Source organism: Mesoplodon densirostris, chromosome 18 (assembly GCF_025265405.1).
Source record: "Mesoplodon densirostris isolate mMesDen1 chromosome 18, mMesDen1 primary haplotype, whole genome shotgun sequence".
Taxonomy (NCBI): domain Eukaryota; kingdom Metazoa; phylum Chordata; class Mammalia; order Artiodactyla; family Ziphiidae; genus Mesoplodon; species Mesoplodon densirostris.
In genome coordinates, this window is record NC_082678.1 from 45,453,830 (window position 1) to 45,479,272 (window position 25,443).

Here is a 25,443-nt window from a genome sequence, read left to right on the forward strand (position 1 = left end):
AAACAGACTGGGTGGTACATTCAGGGTCAGAGTGTTCCATCGAGGTAAGTTATACCGCTGAAACAAAAGTAGAAAACACAGCAAGGGATTGGGTGTATCGGTGATAGCAGGAGGGTTGTTGCAACTCGAAATGGGGTGTCCAGGGAAGCCCTCACAGAAGAGGTCTTGCAGAAGGTGAGGGAGAAAACCATGAGGGTATCTGGGGGGCTTCCCTGGTGGCGCAGTGGTTAAGAATCCGCCTGCCAATGCAGGGGACACGGGTTCGAGCCCTGGTCCGGGAAGATCCCACATGCTGTGGAGCAACTAAGCCCGTGCACCACAACTACTGAGCCTGTGCTCTAGAGCCCACGAGCCACAACTACGGAGCCCGTGCGCCTAGAGCCCGTGCTCCGCAACAAGAGAAGACACTGCAATGAGAAGCCCACACTCCTCAACGAAGAGTAGCCCCCACTCGCCGCAACTAGAGAAAGCCCACGTGCAGCAACGAAGACCCAATGCAGCCAAAAATAAATAAATAAAATAAATTAATTTAAAAAGAGAAAGCCGCGAGGGTATCTGGGAAAGGACATTCCAGGCAGAGGGCACAGCAAGTGCAAAGGCCCTGAGGTGGGAGCGAGACTGCAGTGGCCAAGGACTGGTAAGAAAGCTAGTGTTAGTTTGCTCGGCCTGTCATAACAAATTCCCACAGACTGCTGGGTGGCTTAAACAGTAGAAATTTATTTTCTCTCAGTTATGGAGGCTAGAAATCTAAGATCAAAGTGTTGGCATGGTTGGTTTCTTCTGAGGCCTGTCTCTCTGGCTTGCCAATGGCCTCCTCCTCCACCTCTGTGTGTCTGGGTCCTAATCTCTTCTCAGAACGACACCAGTCAGATTCGATGGGGGCCCATCCTAATGGCCCCAGTTTAACTTAATTGCCTCTTTAAAGGCCCTGTCTCCAAATACATATTCTGAAGTGCTGGGGATTAAGGCATCAACATACGAATTTTAGGGGACACAATTCAGCCCATAACAGCCATCGTGGGTAGAAGTGTGGGAGACACAGATGCAGACAGCTGCGTGCTCTCTGCTGCCGCCGCCGTGGTACCCAGGCTGCTTGTTCCTGCTGCTCACTGCAATGAAGGTATTGATCTGGGACGAGACGGGATGAGGGCTTTTCGGGAGAGGATGGATAGCAGTGGGAGAGGCCAGAGGTTGCAGTTCTTCTGATGGCTTTTCACTAACTCACATCAGCAGGAGAACTTGCTTCCAGAAAGCCAACGACATTCTGATTGAGGGTCAGGACACAGATTTGCTTTCTGTTGAGAAATGACATGGGGGCCCCAGGGTGGGTGGAGTCTAGCCAGAGGTACTGATGGGGTTTGTCCAGCCTTTTGTCCACTCACTCCAGGCCCAGCGGCCCCAGCAGCCTGTGCTGGACATCACCACAGCTCCGACATTGACGGCAGCTGTGGCTGAGTGGGTCCTGGTTCCAGGGTTAAGGCCCCATTGTGGCCACTGAGCCCGCAAAGCAATTCTTTTCTTTTTTTTAATATATGTTTAAAATTTATTTTGTGGCTGCATTGGGTCTTCGTTGCTGCACGCGGGCTTTCTCTAGTTGCGGCGAGTGGGGGCTACTCTTCGCTGTGGTGCAAGGGCTCCTCATTGCAGTGGCTTCTCTTGTTGTGGAGCACAGGCTCTAGGCGCGTGGACTTCAGTAGTTGTGGCGCATGGGCTTAGTTGCTCCGCGGCATGTGGGATCTTCCCGTACCAGGGATCATACCCGTGTCCCCTGCATTGGCAGGCAGATTCTTAACCACTGCGCCACCAGGGAAGTCCCAGCGATTCTTTTCTTTATGTGTCTGATCGAGATTAAGGACCACAGGTACTGCTTGGGGGAGGGACTTCCAACCTTTGCTTGATCCTGAGCTTTTGGGGCCTTGGAGGGGGAGCCAAAAAGAGGAATTTTAGGAACCAAACTCTCAGGTACTCTGCGTGTCAAGATGGTGGTCTGGGGCCTGCATCTAGTACAATTAAAGGTCTTAAGAGTTTTTTTTTTTTTTTTTTTTTTTTTTCTTTTTTTTTTTTTTGCGGTATGCGGGCCTCTCACTGTTGTGGCCTCTCCCGTTGCGGAGCGCAGGCTCAGCGGCCATGGCTCACGGGCCCAGCCGCTCCGCGGCATATGGGATCCTCCCAGACCGGGGCACGAACCCGTATCCCCTGCATCGGCAGGCGGACTCTCAACCACTGCGCCACCAGGGAGGCCCAAAGGTCTTAAGAGTTAAGAGTAAGGGAGCCCTTACTATGTTCTGGGTCCTTCTCATGCATCATCCTCCCTTCATTCTCCCAGCACTCTATGGTGTGAATATTATTGCCCCCAGATGACAGATGAGACAACCAAGACTTGGGGGGCAGGTGGTGATTGGTCCAAGGTCATACAGATATTCAACTGTGGCCCTGGGATTCGAGTCCAGGTCTGTTGGATTGTAAACCTGGTGCTTTTTCTCCTACCGGGTGCTTCCTCCCTGGTGCCTCTGGAAATGAGCCCATGGACACCCAGAATGACTGCCTACCACTAGCCCCCTGTCCTGGGAGAAATTTGCAACTCAAGCCTCTTCCAGGAAAGGCATGGGGGTAAATGTCCTAGTCTCACTGGCCCTCACGGTGGATCAGAGGGAGAGAAATGAGATCCTTCGACTCTTCCAGGCAGGACAACTCAAGGAATGTGTCCATTTTACAGATGGAGAAACTAAGGTTCCAAAAGGGGAGGTGATTTGCTTATGGTCCCATAAAATGTTTAAGGGCATTTCTAATGCCAAGGTGAGCACTGAGCTCTGGAAGCAGATTGTGTGTGTGTGTGTGTGTGTGTGTAGGGGTGTGTAGTGTAAGAATAGTGAAAGCATCCTCTCCTGTCCCCACATGGCAGCTCAGCCCTGAGAGAGGGACGCAGGGCTGGCAGAGGCAAAGCTGCCCCTGAGCCTTGATGAAGGAGGGGGGTGGGGAGAGGCCTTCGTGGGGGCTGTGAAGCCTCTGGGAGAGTATCCCACCTACGCTTAGGAGAACAGCCCTCCACTGGGGGCAGCCTCCCCTCCTACCTCCTAAGGGACCACCCAGCCCCAGGCTCTGCATCACCCTCCCCTGGCTGGGACACCATCCACTGTCTTTTCTGAGTGCCGAGATCCTGGGCTCTGCCAAGCCACGCTCAGAAGACGCTATTGATTTTCCTTTATTTATTTATTTATGAGAATTTTTTTTTTTTTTTTTTTTTTTTTTTGCTGTGGGCAAAAAATAAAAAGGTTTGTTTCAGCGTTTCCCTTAGCGGCGAGAAGTTTTCTCTGCCCACTGCTTCCCTCGCCCCCAAGCACACACCCCACTGACTCCTCTCCTCTCTCTGTGCTCCAGGGGGCCTCGCATCTCCTGTTTGCAAGATGCACGGAGAGGCAGAGTGGGAATGGGGCTGAGTGTCCTACCTGGTGCCTGGTACATAGCAGGTGCTCAAGTAAAATATGTGGGAGAGGTGAGTGGAGGAATTGCCCACCAGGGAAAGGAGGCTGAGGATGGCCCGCTCCTCTGTGAAGAAAGCACCTACTGTGTTCTGGGCCTAGCGCTGGGCACTTTGGACCTTTCTCATCTAGTTTTCACAGCCGATGTGCAAGGTGGGTTTTATTCCCTTTGTTCAATGGTGAAATGCAGAAAGGTTCAAGGTTACCCAGGCTGTGAACCTGAATTCACATTCAGGCCTTCCCAATGCCAGTGCCCCAGCTCTCGCTGCTGTGCGGTGGGTGCAGCCTTCTCCCCAGAGGGAACCAAGAAAACATATGTAAAAAACTGCCAGGAATTGGCTTGGCCTTCTAACCCTGGCAGGGCCCCTCCGATTTAAGGAAGCCCCCATCAGCCCGAGCACCTCGGAGCGGTCAAGGCCTGACCTTGCCCACCCCTCCTGTCCTGGAGAGATGCTGTGTGGGAATCTGTCACCAGCCCAGCACCCCACCCTGCAGCAGGACTGCAGAAGCAGGGGTTAGGTCTATCTCTTTCCAGGGAGGGCTGGCGGGAATTCCAGACCTCACTGGGGGCTCACAGTCTGTTGGTTAAAGATGTTGAATGCTGAGCTGCCCTGGGTGGGCCTTTCTGTCCCATTCTAACCCAGACACATGTGGTTTCCCCACCTGGAATGCTGTTCCCTCCCTGGCACTCCTGACGACCCCCTAGATGTCTCCAAAATCCAGGTCCAGTCCCCCCAGTGGAGTCACCCCTCTGTAATAGCACTGGTGCTATTAACAGTGGACTTTTCTGGACTTCCTGGTGGTCCAGTGATTAAGACTCCACTGCAGGGGGCACGGGTTCGATCCCTGGTCGGGGAAGTTCTGCATGCCGTGTGGTGTGGCAAAAAAAAAAAAAAAATTTATACACACACACACACACACACACACACACACACACATATAAAGAATGGGTAACAGAAGAAGGTAGTTATAAATACCAGCTATGACTATGTGACCAGTTACATAAATAAAGACTGTAATTATCATAAAAAACAAAACCAACCAAACAAACAAAAAACAGTGGACTCGTCACCGGCCAGCGGTGAGCTGCTAGAGGGCAGAGGTCCCGTCTCATTGAGCTTTGTCTCCCCTGGGCTTGGGCCCAGAGCCCAGCGCTGGAAGGATGGACAGACACCCCTGTAGATCCCATGCAGCTGGCAGGACATCCCCCGTGCTCACCCTGGTCCCTGAGCAGCGGGGGCATGGCCCCTACATTCACCCAAGATGCTTCTCTTTCTCTCCTTCCCTGGCAGGAGTTCCCCTTGGCCATCCTCAGGGGCTGGGAGTGCTACTGTGCTTACCCCACCCCTCAGTTCAACCTGCGGGATGCTGTGGACAGCTCGCTGTGTGGCCAGGAGTCTGAGGCCCAAAGACTAGCGGAGTACTGTGAGGTCTACCAGACGCCCGTGCAGGGTGAGTTCTGCCCCGGAGGTGGACAGGCATGCAGGGCCCTCCTCCTGTGTCTACCACTGGTTGTGGCACTTGGTCTGGGGGTTTGGACTGAGTATGCGGTCCTGGAGCGGGGAAGGTGTCTTGGTGGGTGGTCCTATCTTGGGATAACAGGAACAGGAGGCCTCCACCATCCCTGGAGGCAGGACACAGGATGCGGGGCTCGGTTTGAAGAGCACCTGACCTTTATCTGAGTCTCTCTGGGGATGAAGGTGGTTTAAGGACGAGCAGAGAGGCAGGGTCTGGAGGGATAGCAGTGGCAGGGTGGTGGGGCTGGGTGACATGGCAGCCCAGTGGCCACGGGGGCCTCCCTGAGCCAGTCCAGGACCTGGGGACCAGTAAGTCACCCAGGCTGTGTGCCCAGGCTCCAGCATCTTCCTTGTGTGAGAAGCAGGTCTGCCCCAGCTGACCTTGGGAGTCTGCAGGACGCTGATTCCCACCAGGCTCTTACACTCTTACACTGGGGCTTTCTCTGGCCAACCGCGGACCCATGCAGCCAAGGTCCAGGTGGCAAATCCCTTCCCCTTTTTGGACCTCAGTTTTCCCATTCATCTCCCAGTGGGAGTCTTGGGTTGGCATTTCCTATCTAGGGAAGTCTGAGAGAGAGTCTGGGAGTCGCAGTGGAGGTGGGTAACCCTGAGACGACTTCTGGACTTTCAGATACCCGGTGCACGGACCGGAGGTTCCTGCCCACCAAATCCAAAGTGTTCGTGGCTCTGTCGAGCTTCCCGGGAGCCGGGAACACATGGGCGCGGCACCTCATCGAGCACGCCACCGGCTTCTACACAGGGAGCTACTACTTTGATGGAACTCTCTACAACAAAGGTTAGTGAAGGCTGCAGGGCAGGGAAGAAGGCAGTTCCCAGCACCCAGACTGCAGCTTCTCCAGCCCAGCTCCTCCTCGGAGCACTAGAGCTGTGCTTCTCAAACTTGAACGCACAGAAGCGTCACCTTGAGGGCTTATGAATTCAACATAGCTTCCTGGTTTGCACGCCCCCCCTCCACCAAGAGAGTGTGATTTAGTCGATCTGAGATGGGGCCTAGGAATTGGCATTTCTAACGAGCTCCTAGGTGGTGCTCACACAGCCAGCCCTAGGACCACACTTTGAGAGAAAATTCACAAGATCTGTTCTGGATTCAAAGGGAAAGCCCAGTAGCTTAGATTCCCTCTCTGTAAACATTTCTTGAATTTTCCTTAATTTTTAGAACCCTCAATAATTAGGGGAAACTGACTTCATGTGTTCATTTCTTTTTTCTTTTTTTTTGAGGCAAGTGTAGCTTATCAAAATACGATTTTTAAAAACGAGGTCCAAAAGTCTTCAAGAGTTTAATGATTTCTAATATTTCTCTTGTAGAATAAGAGGCCTCATTATATCAAGTAAATGAACTTTAAAATGGCTCAAATTTGTGCACTGTTTAAGACTAAGAACCTCAGATAAGCCAAGTGGGATCTATATTTGGTGAAATATATTTCTCTGTTGTCAAGTGTTACAACAGTTTCTCTGGGATTCTTAGAGTTTGGTTGAGGAAAAGAGGATACTATGAGTAACATCCTAGAGAAAACACAAACTTCCTGAGGTGGGCAGCGGGTTCTAGAATCACCCACAGCAATCTTGGTCTGGTTGGGAAAAAGCCAAGGGTGTCCATATAACCCAGTTTCATCACCCCTGGGAGGCTTGAGTGTTATGGCAGCTACAGGTGAAGTGGCCAGATGAAGCACATGGTCCTGCCCACTCTGGCCTAGTCCCCTGGGAACCACCTAATGTGTACAGGCTGCAGCTACCCCCCGTATTCACCTAGAAAGAAGGCCTTTACCTTATTCAAACAGCTGGCTGTCTCAGTCTACAAATGGCTAAGTGGCCCAATGGCTTGATAGCTGGGCATAATAAGGATTGGGTCGACACTGCCTCAGAATGGCTTTAGAGATCCCCGATGCATCTTTTTTTTTTTTTTTTTTTTTTTGCGGTATGCGGGCCTCTCACTGCTGTGGCTTCTCCCTGCTGTGGCCTCTCCCGTTGCGGAGCACAGGCTCCGGACGCGCAGGCTCAGCGGCCATGGCTCACAGGCCCAGCCACTCCGTGGCATGTGGGATCCTCCCGGACCGGGGCACGAACCCGTGTCCCCTGCATCGGCAGGCGGACTCCCAACCACTGCGCCACCAGGGAAGCCCGCCCCGATGCATCTTTGAGCCTTACGAGACTGCTTAGATGTAGCCACTGGCCTCAGAGCACTGTCAGAGCAGACACACACACACACACACACACACACACGTGCACACACGTGAAATTCGCAAGGAAGCTCCAATGCCAAAATGCCAAACCGTCATGGGTGAGCATGGTCTGAGTTATAAGGAAAAGTGGTGCCTGTTGAAACAGGCCAAGGCAGTACAAAAGGCACCCTGGGCCTCAGGGTGTCAGAGACCAGATCTCATGTTTACTTAGCTCATGGTTTGACTCCTTCTTTCCTGGAACTTCCCAGCTGTTTGACAGAATGAATCAAAGACTTTTGGTGTTTGGCCCACGGCAGAGATGAATTTGAAACATGTGTTGAGTTTTAGCTGGTGACCCCAGACTTACAGACTCAAAGGACACTTGCATTTTCCACGCATCAAAGACTTGCTGTAGATACAAATACTTCCCAACCGTTCATGAAGGGGAGTGGGGGGATGGGACTCATTTATGTTTCCAAGAGCCCGAGGCAAGCTCGTGGGCAATTTTGGAGCTTGTCGCCAGAGCTGGATGGCATGGGCTATGTTGAGATGTGGCCAGGAGACCAGGTTCAGGGGACATCTTTCCAGGAAACCTTCTGTGACATCCCACTACACTCCCAAACTAGTCCCCCTTACTCTTTGTTCCCATAAGCCCCTATGCTCTGTATTACACTTGGGCTATCCCCCCACTAGACTGTAAGCTTAAAGACAGGGTCTGAGTTTTACCCCTTTATCCCCAGTGTAAAGTCCAACGCAGAACAGGCACACAATGACATTTGTTGATAAATGCGTGACTCTGTGTAGGGATGGGTAGAGTCTCCACAGATACGAGACTGGAGCCCAGTTACAGGACTGTGGCATAAGGTCAGAGGGTGGGGCTACAGCTGCTGACTGCCCTTGAGCATGATGATGGGGATCCTGCCCCTTCTGTGGGGAGGTGAGTAGAAGACAGAAGCCTCGCAGGGACACACAAAGCCACGTGGAGAGAGCCCTGGCTCTGATGCTGTGGTGCTGTGTGATCTTGAGCAGGTCACGTACCCACTCTGAGCCTCAGTGTCTTCATCTGACTATGCCTGCCGCTGTGGTCAACTCACAGGGTTATTTGCAATGCTCACGTGACACAGCCATGCAGATGCCCAAATGGATGCATCTACAGTGTCTAGAGAGAGGGCATGGTCGGGCTCTGCCTCCTGACTTCTGGGATCTACAGGAGGTGCCTTATCTTCTTTCTCTTACAGACGCCACCTTTCCCCACTTAGATGCCTCCTGCTCTCACTGTCTCTTGGGCAGGGTCAGGCCCTACCATCCATCCACAGGCCATCCCAGTGCCTTCTGCTGTGCCCCTAATGTCGGTTCTCCCTCAGGGGTGCAGGTTAGCGTTCAGACCTGTCTGCTGCCGTGGCAGCAGGGGCTCCACGATGCCTTTCTCCTGGGCAGGGTTCAAGGGCGAGAAGGACCACTGGAGGAGCCGGCGCACCATCTGCGTGAAGACCCACGAGAGTGGCAGGAGGGAGATTGAGATGTTCGACTCGGCCATCCTGCTGATCCGGAACCCGTACAGGTCCCTGGTGGCCGAGTTCAACAGGAAATGCGCCGGGCACCTGGGCTACGCAGCCGACCGCAACTGGAAGAGCAAAGGTGAGCAGAAGGGGCCGGCGGGGTGGGGGAACGGTTGCAACTTTATTCGTGGGGTCAGTCTGCTGATACATGCTTGCTGCAGTCCTACTATGTGCCAGGCACTGGGCAAGGCGCCAGGAGCCCAGGCTACAGGGGTCATAGTCTCTGCCCTCAAGGCACGAACAGTCTCTAGCCTTTGGGCAATGAATTAAAGAGACACGAGTCAGGATAGTGAGTGATATAAAATGAGGCCATCAGAAATACAGCTGTGTCCAGCAGAGTGGGTGGCATGATGAGACACGGGGCCTGAGGCTGGGCAGGCTCGTGCTTCCGTCCCTGTGTGACTCCGGATCAGCTGAGGCTGGTGGGTGTCCCCCCCTCTTCCTATCACCCTCCCTCTAGAGCAGCCCCCGTCAGCCATCCCTGCCCTCCTGCTGACTCCCCTTGAGGACGCAGGCAGGCTGAGCTCTGATCCCTCCTGGGTCTCTTACCAGCCCAGTGATCCCAGGCAAGCTGCAGACCTTGTCTTCTGAGCCTCGGTTTTCTCACCTTAAAAACAAGGGTGGTCCTATCTCCTAGGGTCGTTGTGAAGATTAGAGAAAGCAGATGCTTCCCACAGCATTTGAGGTGTCTTAATAGCCCAATTATGGAAGCTATTTTTGTTGGGGTGATTCTTGACATTTGCACCCTTCTCCCCACTTAAAAAAAAGACCCACCACATTTCTAAATCTGCTGAAAAAAAACCTCATGGAGCAGCTCACCTGCCAGAGATTGCAGCGGCCCCGTCTGTGGCCTCATTGTACGTCACTGGTTAAACCAGCGATCACACCCACAAGACACAAGAAGCTTCGATTAGGCACCCCATTCACGTAGCTGTGTAGGAGGCCCTGGGACAGGAAATCCGGCCTGCACAGCGTCTTCATCTGACTAGGAGGCACAGAAGCTGCCACACACACACTGCTCAGCCCCCATGACCCAGACTGGATGTGCAGAGCTGCCAGGGCAACATCAAGGTGAACCGAGGGTCATCTCGACAGAGAGGCCCTGCCTTGGTCGTCTTTAACTCCACTATGTCCCATAGGCCCGAGACCCTGGGCTCTCACCATGCAGGGCCAGTCCCAGAGGGCAAGGTCCACCAGAGAGAGAACCAGTTCTTGGAACGCACAGTCCCCGTTCATCTTAACTTGGTGTGTTTCCAAGGAAACTGCTGGGGGAAGGTGGACCTGAGGTCACAGCTCCCAGGCGGGCTTGCAGCTCTTCAGATCCCAGCCTGATAGTAAGCCTCCCCTACACGAGGTCACCAAGAGGGCCTTCCTCCGTGGGAGATCGGGTAGGTCGGCCCTGGGTGGCGGACGATGGAGCATCCTGGCCCCCAGGAGGCCAGCAGCCCCACCGGGGCCGGGCCCTGACACAGCGCCCCTTCTCTCCCACCCAGAGTGGCCGGACTTTGTTAACAGCTATGCGTCATGGTGGTCCTCGCACGTGCTGGACTGGCTCAAGTACGGCAAGCGGCTGCTGGTGGTGCACTACGAACAGCTGCGGCGCAGCCTGGTGCCCACGCTGCGGGAGATGGTGGCCTTCCTCAACGTGTCCGTGAGCGAGGAACGCCTGCTCTGCGTGGAGAACAACAAGGAAGGCAGCTTCCGGCGGCGCGGCCGGCGCCCACACGACCTCGAGCCCTTCACCCCCGCGATGAAGGACCTGATCAACGGCTACATCCGGACGGTGGACCGGGCCCTGCGTGACCACAACTGGGCCGGGCTGCCCCGGGAGTACGTGCCCAGATGATAGGCCCCGGCCCGCTCTGCCCACCCTGCTGGGAGCCGGCCGCCCCCGCGGGGCTACGCACGTGCTCAAGCGCTCGGGTGCCCCCCTGGGATGCTCGGGCGCCGATGCCACCTGCAGGGAGGTCCCCCCCCACCCGGGGCTGCCTGCCTCCTGCACGGGGAGACTGGACGTGAGCCCCGGCCAGGCGGACCCGATGTCACAGGATGGACGCAAGGGGACACGCACTCCTAGCCAGACCCGCTTAGACCTGCCACTCGCTGCTCACGGTGCCCTAACGCGCCTAAGCCACCACCCCGGCTGTGCCAGACACTCCCAGACTTGCAGACACGAACGTTGATGCAGGCATGCAGACGCCAGGTTGTGCGTTCCTAGGGGCTGCCTGTCCGTCTCTCCCACACACTAACACACACGTGCACCCGGGGCTCTCGGAGGCCCCGGGCTTCCTGTTTCCAGCCCAGCGCAGGCTTGCTGCTCAGGGGCTTTGACTGGGGGATACTGGGCTGGGCGAGCTTAGTGCTCTGAGGACCTGGGAGCCCAGCCTGGAGATGGGCTCACAGCCTGTGCCCGCCGGGCCGGGCAGCCCTGACCGCGCGCCTGTGTCCCACAGTGTGTGTGGTGCGATGACCGGGCCCCGCCAGCTCTGCGGCCCTGCCTCTCCCTTCGCTGGGGGGGTGCTGGTGGCACCACGGGTGGAGCGGAGCTGCCCACACAAACCCCGCACCTCAGGACCGGCCACAAGTTCTGTGCACCCCCGACCCCCCGTCCAATATCAGCACTCCCTGGAGTGGGCGCCTCCTTGCCTGGCTTCTTTCTCCGACTGTCCCCATAACGCTGGGGACTCGGGCCATGTCCCAGAAGCAGGGTGTGGGGGCGAGGGGACAGCAGGGCAGGGAAGGGGCTGGGCCTCCAGGGGAGCCCGAGACCTGGGGACCCTGCACGCCAGCAATGCCAGCAGAAGGGGGCTTGGAGTGGGCATGGTTAGATCCGGGAGGGATGAGTCTTGGGTGCCACTGGGGCTGGCTGTCCCCCCATCTTGACGGGCCCCTGCTCACCACGGGGTCGCCCCTGGGTTCATGAGGAAGGGGGGTGGCATGGCCTGTCGACAAGGCTGCAGCTTCTCTCTGACCCCCACGGGCCCAGCCCTCTCTGTCTCTCTCTTATTCACCTACCACTTCCTGTCACTGGGCCTCTTTGTCACACCCTCTGTCTCTGTTTTCTGCGAGGCTGACATCTTTCCCACTCGTTCATCCAAGAAGGGGAAGGGAACTCCCGGGCGCTGACGCCTGCTGCTGTGTACAAGCCTACGGGCCTCCTGAGAAGGTGGATTCATAAGGTCCCCTCCCCTCACTGTCTAGTGGGGATTGGGGAGGGGTTGTCACACATGGGAGTGAGAAACCCAGTGACAGAGGAGTGTGTGTGCTGTGCGGGCTCCCAGGGGGTCAGGGAATGCATCACAGTGGCTTTGAACTGGTCTTGAGGAACCTGTAGGAATTATTCCAGCCACGCAGAGGGGAAGGGTAATTGAGGCAGAGGGAACAGCATGTACAAAGGCTCAGAGGCTTGGAAAACCCTTGTATGTTTTGCAGAAGAGGTGAGTGGGTGTGGGCCGTGTGTCTGTCTGAGTCTGTGCAGCAGGAGGATGGGAGTGGGTGGGTGAGGACAGAGGAGGGGACACAGAAAGGGACCCTCCTTGCAGCCACTTAGTGCTCAGCCTGGGAGGGGCAGAGGTGCTGATGCTAATTACCTTCTTTTTTGTTTTTGTTTTTTTTGCGGTACGCGGGCCTCTCACTATTGTGGCCTCTCCGGTTGCGGAGCACAGGCTCCGGATGCGCAGGCCCAGCGGCCACGGCTCACGGGCCCAGCCGCTCCGCGGCATGTGGGATCTTCCCAGACCGGGGCTCAAACCCATGTCCCCTGCATCGGCAGGCGGACTCTCAACCACTGCGCCACCAGGGAAGCCCGCTAATTACCTTCTTGGGTCACCCTTTGCTACATGTCTTGGGCTCAGAAATGAGGCTGCGCAGAGCAGGGTGCTCGGGTCTGGAGGGTGGGGTTGAGCCCAGGAGCACAGCCCAGGACCGCTGAGACCCAAGGCAGGCTGCAGAGAGCTCGGCTGCACACTGACCCCTGCGAGGGAGGAATGTGGACGGGCCTGAACTTGGGCAGCCCCTGAGCCCCACTGCAGCTTCTCCAGGCCTGCGCTGGGCCTGCTGGTCTGACCTCTGCATCAGCAGGAGAAAAGGGGGTGAGGGGTTTGGGAAAGCCGGGCATGGGTATGTCAGACCCTCTGCTCGCTGGCTGGCAGTGGGAGCTGAGGGCCACTCCCAGTGGGGAAGGTAGGGCCCGGAGGCCTGGCGGACCTGTCCTTCCTCAGGGGGAAGCCTCCCACGCCTTTGGTTTTGCCAGTGAATGGCCTTGAGTGTCTGTTCCTGGTGGCCTCCAAGTTCTTCCCGAGGCTCCCCCAAACCCACACTGATGCCGACGCTGTTTTAGATCCTCCTAAAGCATCACTCGGCTCAGCTCAAAGCTGGAAACACCAGGGTCTTCATAAACAATTACTGATACAGCATGGCTCTGTGGCCAAGTCTGTGACGGCCCCAATGAGGTCAGTTCTCCTGAGTTGTAGGTGTAATTGAAACCCACCAGGAGCTTCCACACTGCCTTGGAAGGGAGGCCAGGGGATACCTGCATCCCAGAGCAAACCTAAAGTCTCATAGGAGACCGTAGCACTGAGTGATGGAGAATAGGGAAGCTGGCCTCCTCCGGAGACTGGCTTCCTGGCTCTGGCCCTCACTGTCCTGGCCACCCAGACGACCTCCAGGGAGAAGACTCCTATGCCAAGGAGTCTGTGAGGGGCAGTGGAGTAGCTGAAGGACCGACCAGGACTGCAGCCAGGGCCTGGCCTCCTGGGCTTCCCCCATCACCCCAGGGGGTCAGGAGAACAGCGGCACCGGCTCATTCTTCCTGGTAGATGCGTGAGTCAGTTCCCTGCTGCCAGGTACCCAGAAACCTCCTCTCCTTCCAGGTGGAGGGCCACATGCTCAAACAGCCTTGTAGTTTCCTTTGCACCTTAGCCAGGCACACAGATGAGTGGAATGATGGGATCCGGGTGCATCCAGGTCGTGTTGAGTCAGTCCACCCAGCAAGGCACCTGACCCCTGGCACGTGCTCCCAGACGCTGGGTGAGGAGGTGCTAAGGCCCTGTGTGTGGATGGTTCTCAGCAGCCGTCACCCAGCTCCTGAGAAACACAGGAAGGGAATTTGTCCTTTTGGGAAAGTCCACTTGTCTCTCTCCACGTTAGGTCTCATCTATAGCTCTTAGCTTCTCCATAAAGAGGACACTGTCCCAACCAGCCACAGAGTAAAAGAGGCTCTGTATTTAGAAGCGTGACAAATGCATCAGGAACCAATCAGACCAGAACAGGGAAACCCTGACTGTCTACGGATTCCAACTTTAATAGTAAGGCTGTGGAGTTACACAAACCTGTGTTAAAACATGTAATTCTCATGGATTTCACCTCCCGTTGTGGATCAATTTGGAAAAACCAAAATATATAATTTTAAAAAACTAAAACTCATTCTGATAATCCCAGTGATGTGTAAATGAGAGAGAAGAATAGACAGGCTTCCAAACCCTGGGAAGAAAGCTGCTTACTTATGTGAGAATCCTATAACGAAGTCTCTTACAGTTAAAATTAGATTTTGAGTGCATGAATATGCAATAATGTTTGCATACCAGAATGCATTTTTTTCCCCTTAAAAGTAGCAGGAGCTACTTGGTTCTTAGGGGGTCCCAAGAGGGGAGATGGAAGTGCTGGGATTGATCTTTGTGGTTGCAAGAATTCTTGGGGCTGAAGTTTGATTTCTTTGGGCTGGAAATTTGTTGGAGGTGTTTAAAATGTGATGCCTCCGAAGTAGTTCATTAGCGTTTAGGGAGAGATTGATTGGTCTGAACCCACGTTGATGACCACTCAGTATTTGCTGAGTTGGCCTGAACAAGGTTGTTGGTTGCATGTCCAATGTTCATTCCCCCACTTCCTTTCCCAGCAGACCCGGATGTCTGTTGGCAGGGGTGGGTTATGATCTGCTGGAGCTGTCTCTACCATCACTTCTGGGGTGGGACGCATGACCTAGACTAAGCCCACACCACACCCCATCTCTCTGGCTACAGTGATTTGTTCAGTTATGGTCATATGAGCTAAGGCAATGGAACCAGATGGAATTTCAAGACTGTTTCTGGGAATGCTTTTATACACTCTGCTGGATGTGAACGAGGAAGTAGGTAATCCTGGGTCTTGATGGCAGCTGTCTTGCGATCCTGGGGCAGGAACCACTCCCAGCATGAAGCTGATAACTGAAGGGAGAGTCAGGAGGGAAGGAAACCAGGTCCTTGGTGACACTGTTAAGTGCAGGATCTAGCTTTGCCTGTGATTGGCCCTGTCTGTGGATGGTTTTGTTACATGAGCCAATATAGTCCCTTTATTGTTTAAGTTGGGTTGAGTCTGGTTTCTGTGACTTACAACCCAGAGCTGTGTACAAAGGGCTTGGGTTGAGAGGCCCTGGGGCTCTGATATTCTCTGTCTCTATGGCTGAAGTAGATAAAGACTGAGGCTGGGACAAGAATGAGCTGTCAGATTAGGAAGTTGCTTTTTATGGGAATGGGGGGTGGGTGTGAAATCTTCAGTAGGAAGCTGTGCTCTGTCAGCCAGGACAAGTAGCATTTTTTTTTTTTTTTTTTTCTTTTTGCGGTATGTGGGCCTCTCACTGTTGTGGCCTCTCCCGTTGCAGAGCACAGGCTCCGGATGCGCAGGCCCAGCGGCCACGGCTCACGGGCCCAGCCGCTCCGCGGCATATGGGATCCTCCCAGACCGGGGCACGAACCCGTATCCCCTGCATCGGCAGGCGGACTCTCAACCACTGCGCCACCAGGGAGGCCCACAAGTAGCATTTTTAAGTCAGTACATTATGAGGTCACCTGCATATCCTGAGAAAATCATTCCTCTTGATTGCCCAGCCCACACTAGAAGTTGTCTCCTTTAATCCCTAACCAATGCTATGCGATTATCTCCATTTGACAGATGAGAGGGCTGGGATAGTAATCTGTGATGATTATAAAACCGTGGTCCTGTTCTATTTACCATAACTCCTTTCATGGAGAATATTATGTTGTGTTGGAAGGAATGCTTTGACAAGTTACTTGGATCGAGTGTGAGACTCCCTTTGAGGGACATTTTCAGGTAACAGCTGATGGGCAGTAAACTGCCTTCAAAGGTGGGTAGGTATGCTTAGCCCTACCGCTTTGGTTTTGCTGAGCTGGACACGCAAGCTTGGGGCAAAGCAGAATCGCTGCCATCGGCGGAGAGGTGGGATGATGCCACTGAGAGGTCCCCTCCTCTGTTTTAACCTCTTTAACCCTACTGTGTGCTAACAATTGGAGGGACAAAGGGAGTTATATGTGGCCCTTATCTTCAAACTCTCCTTGGAAAATCTGACCATAACACAGTGTGCAGGACAGAGGTCCAGAAAATATGTAGACGGAGTCAAGAGTCCCAGGAAATCGATGTGAGTATATTTGTCCCCAGTGCTCCCTTTTGTGACTGAAGATAGATTTGGGGCCCTCCTGAGAACTTCTACTATGCAAAAGCATTGCAGAAATCTGGGTCCCTGCCATGGGAAATACGAGCATATCTACCCAAATAACAAACATAATTGCTTCTATAAAATGAAGAATCTTGACAACAAAAATGAAAACAATTCCAGTTTGGGGTTTTTTTTAAAAAAACATATGAAAACAATTCCAGTTGATGCTGGATGCATAAGCATGAGCTGAATGAATGAACTTCCCAAGGCGTCTTCGGTACCTGCAATATTCTTTTCAGGTTGAGACGGATCCATGGCTTGATGACGTAGCCAGCGATGATCAAGAACAGTAAATAGTGTTCTTACAGGTCAGAAAATGTCACAGATATCACCCAACATGTGCCTCGGTGAGGTGGACATTATTTCCACTTGTGGGGAAGAAAACTTTAGTTTCTGAGACTGAGTTGCCCGAAGTTCAAATCCTTTATTTTACAGATAAGAAAAATGAGACTAGGAACGGGAACGGGTTTCCTACGAGGTTAGGCTGTGAGAATGGGTGGGGGAACGAGGGCCGGAATGTGGGCTCCTTCCCCCCAAACCACGTGACTGCCCCTATACTGCATCCCTATAACTCTTCCACAAGGTGTTGAAAATGAGGCAAGTGTGCACATTCAGCTCATTTGGAAGCGACTCCTTTTGTTTCACTGCTAATTCTTTGCCAAGGTACTTTTTGGTGAGCACCTGAGTTCAATATTAAGGGCCATTTATCAGGCATCCCCAGTCCTTGAAAATCTGCTCAGAGGGAACAGCACTTTCCAAAGGACTGGGGTTAAAGAGAGGCACCGTAATTGGCACAAGATAGGAACCCAGAGTTTTCATCCTAAGTTACCAGCACCTGAGGCAACAGAAAGGCCCTGCTCCTCCAAGATATTAATAGATAAGCATCTTTGGTGGACCTGAGCCCAGCAGTCTGTGCGTTTATGTATATGTGTTTGTGCAGGTGTGCGCTGCAGTTGCTGACAAACAGCTGCCCCTTTGAATCACATGCCAGCCATCCTGACCACTACAACGAGACAAGAGCCTGGATACCTGAGAAGTCAGTCTTTGTCAGGTCTCCTCCAAAATGGAAAAGAGGAAAAATAAAATCCTCTCACTATCAAATAATTTTTGTTTATTCCTTCCATTCTTCTTTTTTTGAATTTGATAATCAATTCACCAACATTTTTTCATTCACTTGAAAGGCTATATTTATGTATTTTTTCACTGGCTTTTAAACCAGTGAAGACAGGAACAGTATCTATCTTTGGAACCTCAGCCCTTAGCCCAGGACCTGATACCCAAGAGGCACAGGAAACATTAGTGGAAGGAAGGAGGATGCATGGAAATCTTAGATCGCCTGGTTTGTAAAGTTTCCAGGAAAACAACATCTTCCTGGAAAATAATACCCTGTTCTTCCTATTTGTGAGCTGAGGAGATGTTGCTGAGACACTTGTTGAATTTTTCCATCCCCTGTTTGTTGAGACGCCTGGGGACTGGATTGATCTATAAGCATTCAGTGCCACAGGTAAAAAAAAGGGGAAGAAATATGGTAGCCCCCAAATTCCACTGGAGAGTTGTTTTGAACTGTTACATAAGTCCTCAGTCAACCATCTGCACCTGACTCATAGAGAAGAACAGGAGACAAACTGGCAGGATTCTTGTCAAAAGCTCTTCCCTGGATGTTCAGGTAAATGGTCTAATGGCGTCATCCCCACCTTTGCTCCCCATGGGAGCCTCCACTGCCGATGGACGCCATTCTTGTTTGCCTTGGGACAGGTAGCTTCTCTACCTCCTCCAGATCTGCAGCTCATTCCTTAAAGGTAATCATTAAACCTCTAGCAAAACGTCTTTCTTCTAAATAAAAACCTCCTTTCTATTGGAGGCTCCAATGTGTAGCACACAGAACACCCCCTCACCCTGCCTTTTTCTCCTGAGAGCAATAGAAGAGGAAGAGTGTGTCTGGATGGGTGGCAAGAGAGGGAAGGATGGAGGGGATATCCTCCCTGGACCGACTCCCATGCCCTGGCTCAGGCAGGAAATGAAGGTTTCTCTCCCAGCCCCACTTCCCAAGTTAGGTGAGGTAGAGCCTTTCTCTCTCTGAGATGGCGCAAGGGTGAGAAATGCAGAGACACAGCAAGGAGAGTCTGCCTCCTAGGCAGCCTGGAGCTCCTTGACCCAGCAGCCTTATAGAGTCTAAAGCTCACTGTATCCATTATCTATCCGCATGTGACAAATTACCACCAAATTTAGGCATAGCTTAGAGCCACAACTTTAAAGAAACATTCATCAACTAAGAGTTCCTCTGGGTCAGGAATCCAGGCACAGCTTAACGGGGTCCTCCCGCTCAAGGACTCTCATGAGGCTGCAACCAAGAAGTTGGCTGGGCTGCAGTCTCATCTGAGGGTTCAGCTGGGAGAGGACTCAGTTCCAAGCTCCTTCATGTCGTCATTGGCAGAATTCAGTTTCCCACGGGCTGTCGGACCGAGGACCTCAGTTTCTCGCTGGCTGTTGGCCAGAGGCCACACTTGGTTCCTTGCCATGTGAGCTTCTCCGTAAGGCTTGATTCATCAGAGTGAGAATGTGAGAAGACCTAAAGAGAGTGTGAACAAGATAGAAGTCACAGGGCTTCCCTGGTGGCGCAGTGGTTGAGAGTCCGCCTGCCTATGCAGGGGATGCAGGTTCGTGCCCCGGTCCGGGAAGATCCCACATGCCGCGGAGCGGCTGGGCCCGTGAGCCGTAGCCACTGAGGCTGCGCGTCCGGAGCCTGTGCTCCGCAACGGGAGAGGCCACAACAGCGAGAGGCCCACGTACCGCAAAAAAAAAAAAAAAAAGATGAAAGTCACAGTTTTTGTAACCTGATCTTGGAAATCACATCCCATCACTTTTACTGTATTGTATTTGTTAGAAGCAAGTCAGTAGGTTCAGCCTACATCCAGGGGAGGGGAGTATATAGGGGCATGAATACCAAAAGGTGAAACCATGTGGGAGCCGTTTTGTAGCTGCCCGCCAGCTCCAGTGGAGGACCTTCTACCGTTGAGTCAGTCCCTTCACAGTCCGCCCCGCTGCTGCTTCTGCTTGGTGTCTCCCCAGCACAGAGCCACATCACAGCCCTCAGCATCCTCAGCAATGCTTCCCCAGACCCACAGGCTGGCGGGGCTCCTGCCTACATCACTGTTAATGGTGAGGGCTCGTTTCCTGCCGTCTCCTCCCTTAAAACCACAGGCATCACTTCTTGATACCAAGGAAGACTGTCCTGGTCCCCACATTCAGCCTGGCAGGGAACCAACATGTCAGGAAAACTCTGGCCAGACATCCTAATGGGATGGTCCACTCCTTGGGCTCACCCATGAAACCAGCTCTTAGCATAATCCATTACTCCCTGTTCTGCCCAGGCTTCCCCTGTTCCATGGCCACATTAACCTCCATCAGATAATTAAGGGCTTGGCTTTCCATGAAAGGCCTTAAATGTCACCTTTCTGCCACCCAATATGTCTTTGAATGACACAGACACTAATGAGATGTTCAAATATAGAAAACTGAATGACTCCTTGCCTTCATCGTGACTTTTATTCAGCCGGAGTGATCTGACTACACCACTACATTACTTATAATTTCCACCTGACCTTGGGTGGTGGAGTGTAATCTTTAAGGAAACTAACCATTTATTCTCCCTCACCTTATTAGCATTTAATTACTATGACACATTTTCAGATGTACCAAGCATGTTAGGATTATAATTCAATTTTCCCTTCCAACGGCCCAGTAGCCAAGGACAGTGGGACCATCTCGGACACCACTGAGTTCTGACTGAGGAAGCATCCTGGACCTGACTTCGTCTCCTGCCCCTCAGAGCACCAAGCAGGGCTTATCCAACCATGGCTGCCCCGTCCAAGGACCCTCTGCCCAAACCTTCTCTGTCTTTCTCATCACTGGGCTGAGGTTGTTTTGCTGCTCAGGGTCAGGCCAAGTCATGGGGCCAGGAAGAGGATGTTTGATGCAAAGGATGCCAGCAAACCCTCAGATCTGACAGCTGCACTGGACAGTGGGTTCCATAAGTGAAATGTTTTATGCAGATTTTTGATTGCAGAAGAACAACAGATGGAAATAATCCAGAGACACGCTCATCTATTCTCACTCCTTTAAACACCCACATTCTGTTTCTGTGAATTACTCTGCCATTTTCCCACAGAAATACCCTGTTTGATACCTCTTGCATGTCCTAACCCCATAAATCACTGAGCTAGTCCTCGGATGTGGAGAATAAGACAACTCTGAGGAGGGAAAGCTCACCAGACCTGGGATCTGCAGAATTTGGGCTACAGAACTGTCTGGGCCACTTCCATCCATCTGTGGGAGATTCCATCCCCTTCTCGATCACTCAAACATGGCGGTGGAGGTGACATCTGGGTTTAACCTCACGACCTTGTATTCCCAGCCAGAGTTCATTGGGACTCTCTAACCTGAGCTGGGGTGATCCGATTCTCTATTTTGGTCACTTGGACTTGGGCCTGAGAGACACAAGCCTGTCTGCCAGGTGTGTGAAATGAAACCACGGGAGCGTGGGGTCCATGGAGCATGGGCACTGGCATGCACAAGGTCTCTGCAGAGAGGACAATGGGTGATGTCATTGTCCTGGGAGAAGGAGAACCTAGGAGTAAATACCCCAGAGGGAGACGAGACGGTAGCTGTTAATATTGAGGTTAAATGAAAACCAAAACACAAGACAAAAGCTATGCACCTAATCCAATCACTACCCTCACTTGTCCATATAGTTTTCTAGTCCCTTATCATATGCTAATTTAATTTTTTACCTATGGGAACAAATGTAGACTTTTACTTTCCTTTTTATTTAGCATTATATTACGAACATTTCCCCATTTTGCTATAGTCTTTTTTTTTTTTTTTTTTTGCGGTACGCGGGCCTCTCACTGTTGTGGCCTTTCCCATTGTGGAGCACAGGCTCCGGACGCGCAGGCTCAGCGGCCATGGCTCATGGGCCCAGCCGCTCCACGGCATGTGGGATCTTCCCGGACCGGGGCATGAACCCGCGTCCCCTGCATCGGCAGGCGGACTCTCAACCACTGCGCCACCAGGGAAGCCCCTGCTATAGTCTTTTTTATATCTTCCCCCCCACCAATTTCCTTTCTTTTCAAACCTTCCTGTCCTGCCCCCAATATAGTCCCAATAGTGACAGCCTGGTGTAATCCATTCACACTCTTCTCTATATTCCTATGAATATGTAAAAGCATGTGTGTGTGTGTCTCTATGCCTATATCCATATATCTATATCCATGAATATAGTGCATCATTTAGTGGAAGATAAAAAGGAAGAACAATCTGCATTGTATAATCACATTTTTGCAAGATCAAATGATGGCCCCCAAAATTCAGTTTCACTCTTTTAGGAAAGTAGCATAATATTCTCTAGCAAGGATCTCCAAAACAGGGTGCATACACCCCACTGGCACAAGGAAAAACTATTCAAAGTTTTATCTCTCTTTATTTTTATCTCACCTTTTTAAAATCTCTATTTTGTATTTGTTTATCCTACACTTAAGATATTCATACATGCAAATAAATATCCATATTTGGGAGGTGCATGCTGTCATTAAATGAGCAATCAAAAATACTTAGAGACCACCAGTCTACGGAATCAGAGAACACTTTACTCACACATTGCCCTTTTGATGGATATCCAGGCAATTTCTAGTTAGGGCCACTACAAACTATGCTGAAAAAAGCATCACTCTACATATGCATTTCTATACGAGTGCTTTTAGATCTATAGGACAGATTCCCAAAAGTTAAATTGCTAGTTCAAAGGGTGTGTGTACTTATAATTTTAATCAATACTGGTGGCCTGCTCTCAAAAAAGTCTGTAAGAATTCGTATTCCCATCAGCAATGTATAAAATGCTTATTCCCCTGCGTCTTCATGGACTTTGGGGATTATCATTCTTCCTCGTGTTTGCCAGTCCAGTGGATGGGTTGAGAAATGGCATCCAATCTTTAAGGGCCCATTATGTATAGGTGAGGGCATTGGACAAGATGACCTCTAAGCTCCTCCCAGCTCAAGTGTCCATGCTTCTCTAATTATCTGTTTTCAGAGCTTACCTGCTCCAGGTGTGTCTCTAGTCCCCGTTGACTAGCCGTTTGTGAATCCCAGGGACACCTATGGTACAGTTGCTAGAACCCAGCGAATCAAGGACTAGAAAGCAAGCTAGCTGAATGCTGTCCAGAGGGTCAGCTTGTAAAAACCAACTAGGCTAAATCCCTGCAACTTCATCCAGAACAAATAATAAAAAGCAGTGTGTAATATTTCTCGGATGAGCATATTCATAGTAAATATTTTAAGATCAATGGCTGCACAAAATGTGTTTTCCTTGGAGTTTCACTTTTCAAATGGCTTTGTATTAAAAGTGAAATTTCAATAAATATTCATGGGGAAATTCATTGATGTGTTTTACCATTTACAGCTAAAATTTGTAAGGTCCTGGGGGGAAAAAAGATGTACGATGTGTATTTTACCCTCTTAAGAGAAAAGTGGCGAAAAAATGCATGATATGCTTTTGTTTTCTCTGACCATAAACCCTCCAAGGCAGAGAGCTGGGCTTTCCCACTCATGTTCCTCTCCAGCCAGTCCTGGGGCAGTTTGCAGCCTGGGCAGAGGGTAACTGCAAGAAGACGTGACAGAGGAAGGGGTGGTGGGAAGTGGGGAAGGCCTGTGTGCTGAGTCTTTTCAAAGTTCCCAAAGCCCCTTTGAACATCTACCATTTGATGAGCACTTACTGCATACTTGGCGTTGTGCTTAAAACTTCCCGTACATTCTCCCACTGAGTCCTTACCACGACCTTGTGAAACGGTCACCATGATTCCCATTTTACAGATGAGGAAACTGAGCCTTGGCAAAGTTAAGCAATTGGTCCCCACGGTCACACAGCTAGTTAAGTGGCAGAATGAGGGTTCAGACTCAGGTCCATCTGGCTCTAATGTGCTTTGTCCCTCAGTGTCCCATCTATAATTTCCCCAGATTGCCAGGAGCCCACTGGGGCCGCAGGGATTGGAGGAAGCTAGGTGTCGTGCTAAATGCCTTCCTGTTTACCTCCCCTGCCTCACGGTGCCTGGTAGGCGTCATTTGGCTGCCGGCTCTGAACACGAGGCATCCCACAGCCTCCGTGACATCATTCTTCTTGGCCCCCTTGCCTGTGGCAGGAAGCTAACTCACACAGGCAAGGCACTGAAAATCTGGCTGCTTATTCCTGCCAGTTTTCTCAGAGTCTCAGGTGAACGTATTTATTTTTATAATGGCAAGTTGTACCCTTGGCAAAGATCAGATCCCATTGTTTGTTTGCTTAAGATGCTGGAATCACTTCCCATGGCCAATAGAATAAAACCCAAATGCCCCCCACCCCTGCCTTGGCTTGGCATTCAAGGCTTTCTGTAACCTGGCCACATGACCATCCTCTTCCCCATTGTCATCTTCATTTTTTTTTTTTTCTTCTGTACGCGGGCCTCTCACTGTTGTGGCCTCTCCCATTGCGGAGCACAGGCTCCGGACGCGCAGGCTCAGCGGCCATGGCTCACGGGCCCAGCCACTCCACGGCATGTGGGATCCTCCCAGACCGGGGCACGAACCCGTGTCCCCTGCATCGGCAGGTGGACTCTCAACCACTGCACCACCAGGGAAGCCCTGTCATCTTCATTTGATGCTCAGCTACCCTAGATGGTTAGCTGTCCTTTGTCCATGTTCATGGTCTTCCATTTGCCTGGAATGTCATTCGTTCACCTCTTTGACTGTTAGCATCTTAAATACCCTTCGAGGCCCACTTGAATGGACTTGCATCCTCCGAGTGGCCTTCTCTGCATCCCCAGGCAGAGTTCACAGGTCTCTCCTCTGCAGTCCCCACAGTCCCCTTCAATCATTCTGCCACTGACCCTCACGGGCACTTTTCATATCAGCCTTTGCAGCTGGGCTGTGAGCTTTTGAGGGGCAGGGGCCATGCTATTTATCTCTGTTTCCCCAGCATCCCACTCGACATTTGGCTAAAAGTAATAGTGACAATGACAACATCAATGACAGTAATAGTAGCTAACATTTATGGAGGATTTAAAACGTGATCTTACTGAATCCCTCAGAACCACCTCATGATGCCGATACTATATTTACTCGTATTTAGCATAAGGAATTGGGGGTTTGAAAAAACTGTGTGGAAATGAGGGAGCTGGCATTTGAACCTAGGGGGCCCAGTTCCCGAGCTAACTTCTCTGACCCATTGGCTTCATGAGGTGTTTGTGAAATGTTTGTTGAATGAATAATCAAACACATCAATGAGCAAATGAGTAATGAGGGGAAAAATCACACAAATATAGAAAAATTATCCACTCCACTGACTAAAGCAAGGCATTTCCTAGCATCTAAGCAATGATCATAAGCATTTTCCTCCATCATCCAATGGTGGCCCCCCTGCCACTCGGGAAAATTCCATCAACACACTTATTATAGAAGCCACACCAGTGGGTGTCATTCCAGACATATTCCTAAGGGATATAGAGAAGGATGTCTCATCTTTTGGGGTAGAGGACAATGCTGTGATGATCCCCAGGAGGACAGGAACTTAGAGCTGCACCCAGGACAGGAGGGGTGGGTGACTCTGGCTCATTCACAGCCCCTCCCATGATCCTCCGAACAGTGGTTCGAAGACTGCTACATAGTGTCAGAAAGTGGTACAGGCAGAAAGTGTTTGCAGAGCCCAAGAAAGCCAAATGGGATGTAGGAAACAAAAGGAAGGGCAGATGGAGAGCCGCCAGGGCAGAGCAGACACCAGGCTGCAGCTGGAGCTTTGCTTGTGGGGAACCACAGGTGCCAGCAAAATGGCGGTCATGGTGCAGGAATGTGGGAAGGATACCCTGTGCCTTGGTCTCAGAGACACCTTGGGTGCTGGGTGGGCACATGGCAGATAAGCTTAGCTCAGGGAGGAGACACATTCACCTGGGGTTCAGCCAGGAGCAAACACACAGACTGGGGTGTGGCCCACCGGCCTGCTGGCGGCCACCCAGCCCTGCCTGATGCTCAGGAGAGGGGCAAGCCCTAGAGCATTCTCCATCCTCCCTTCTCCCACCTTCCCCCCGACAGGAAGAATTCTGGAGACATGGGAGCACACAGACTTTCACTCACACATACACACACACACACACACACAAACACACATGCTGAGAAGGCTGGTCAGGCTTCCAGTACTTCACA

The 25,443-nt window shown here is 51.9% G+C and overlaps 1 protein-coding gene across 1 annotated transcript in view; it reads left to right on the forward strand.

Moving 5' to 3' along the window:
- WSCD1 (WSC domain containing 1) overlaps nucleotides 1-11,358 on the forward strand; it is a 41,470-nt gene extending 30,112 nt beyond the window's left edge. Inside the window, exons 6-9 of the mRNA XM_060081017.1 lie at nucleotides 4,772-4,931; nucleotides 5,628-5,792; nucleotides 8,614-8,814; nucleotides 10,229-11,358. Coding sequence (XP_059937000.1) covers nucleotides 4,772-4,931; nucleotides 5,628-5,792; nucleotides 8,614-8,814; nucleotides 10,229-10,581 — 879 coding nt within the window. The 3' untranslated portion in view covers nucleotides 10,582-11,358. The remainder of the gene's footprint in view (nucleotides 1-4,771; nucleotides 4,932-5,627; nucleotides 5,793-8,613; nucleotides 8,815-10,228) is intronic.
- The last annotated feature ends 14,085 nt before the right edge of the window (nucleotides 11,359-25,443 follow it).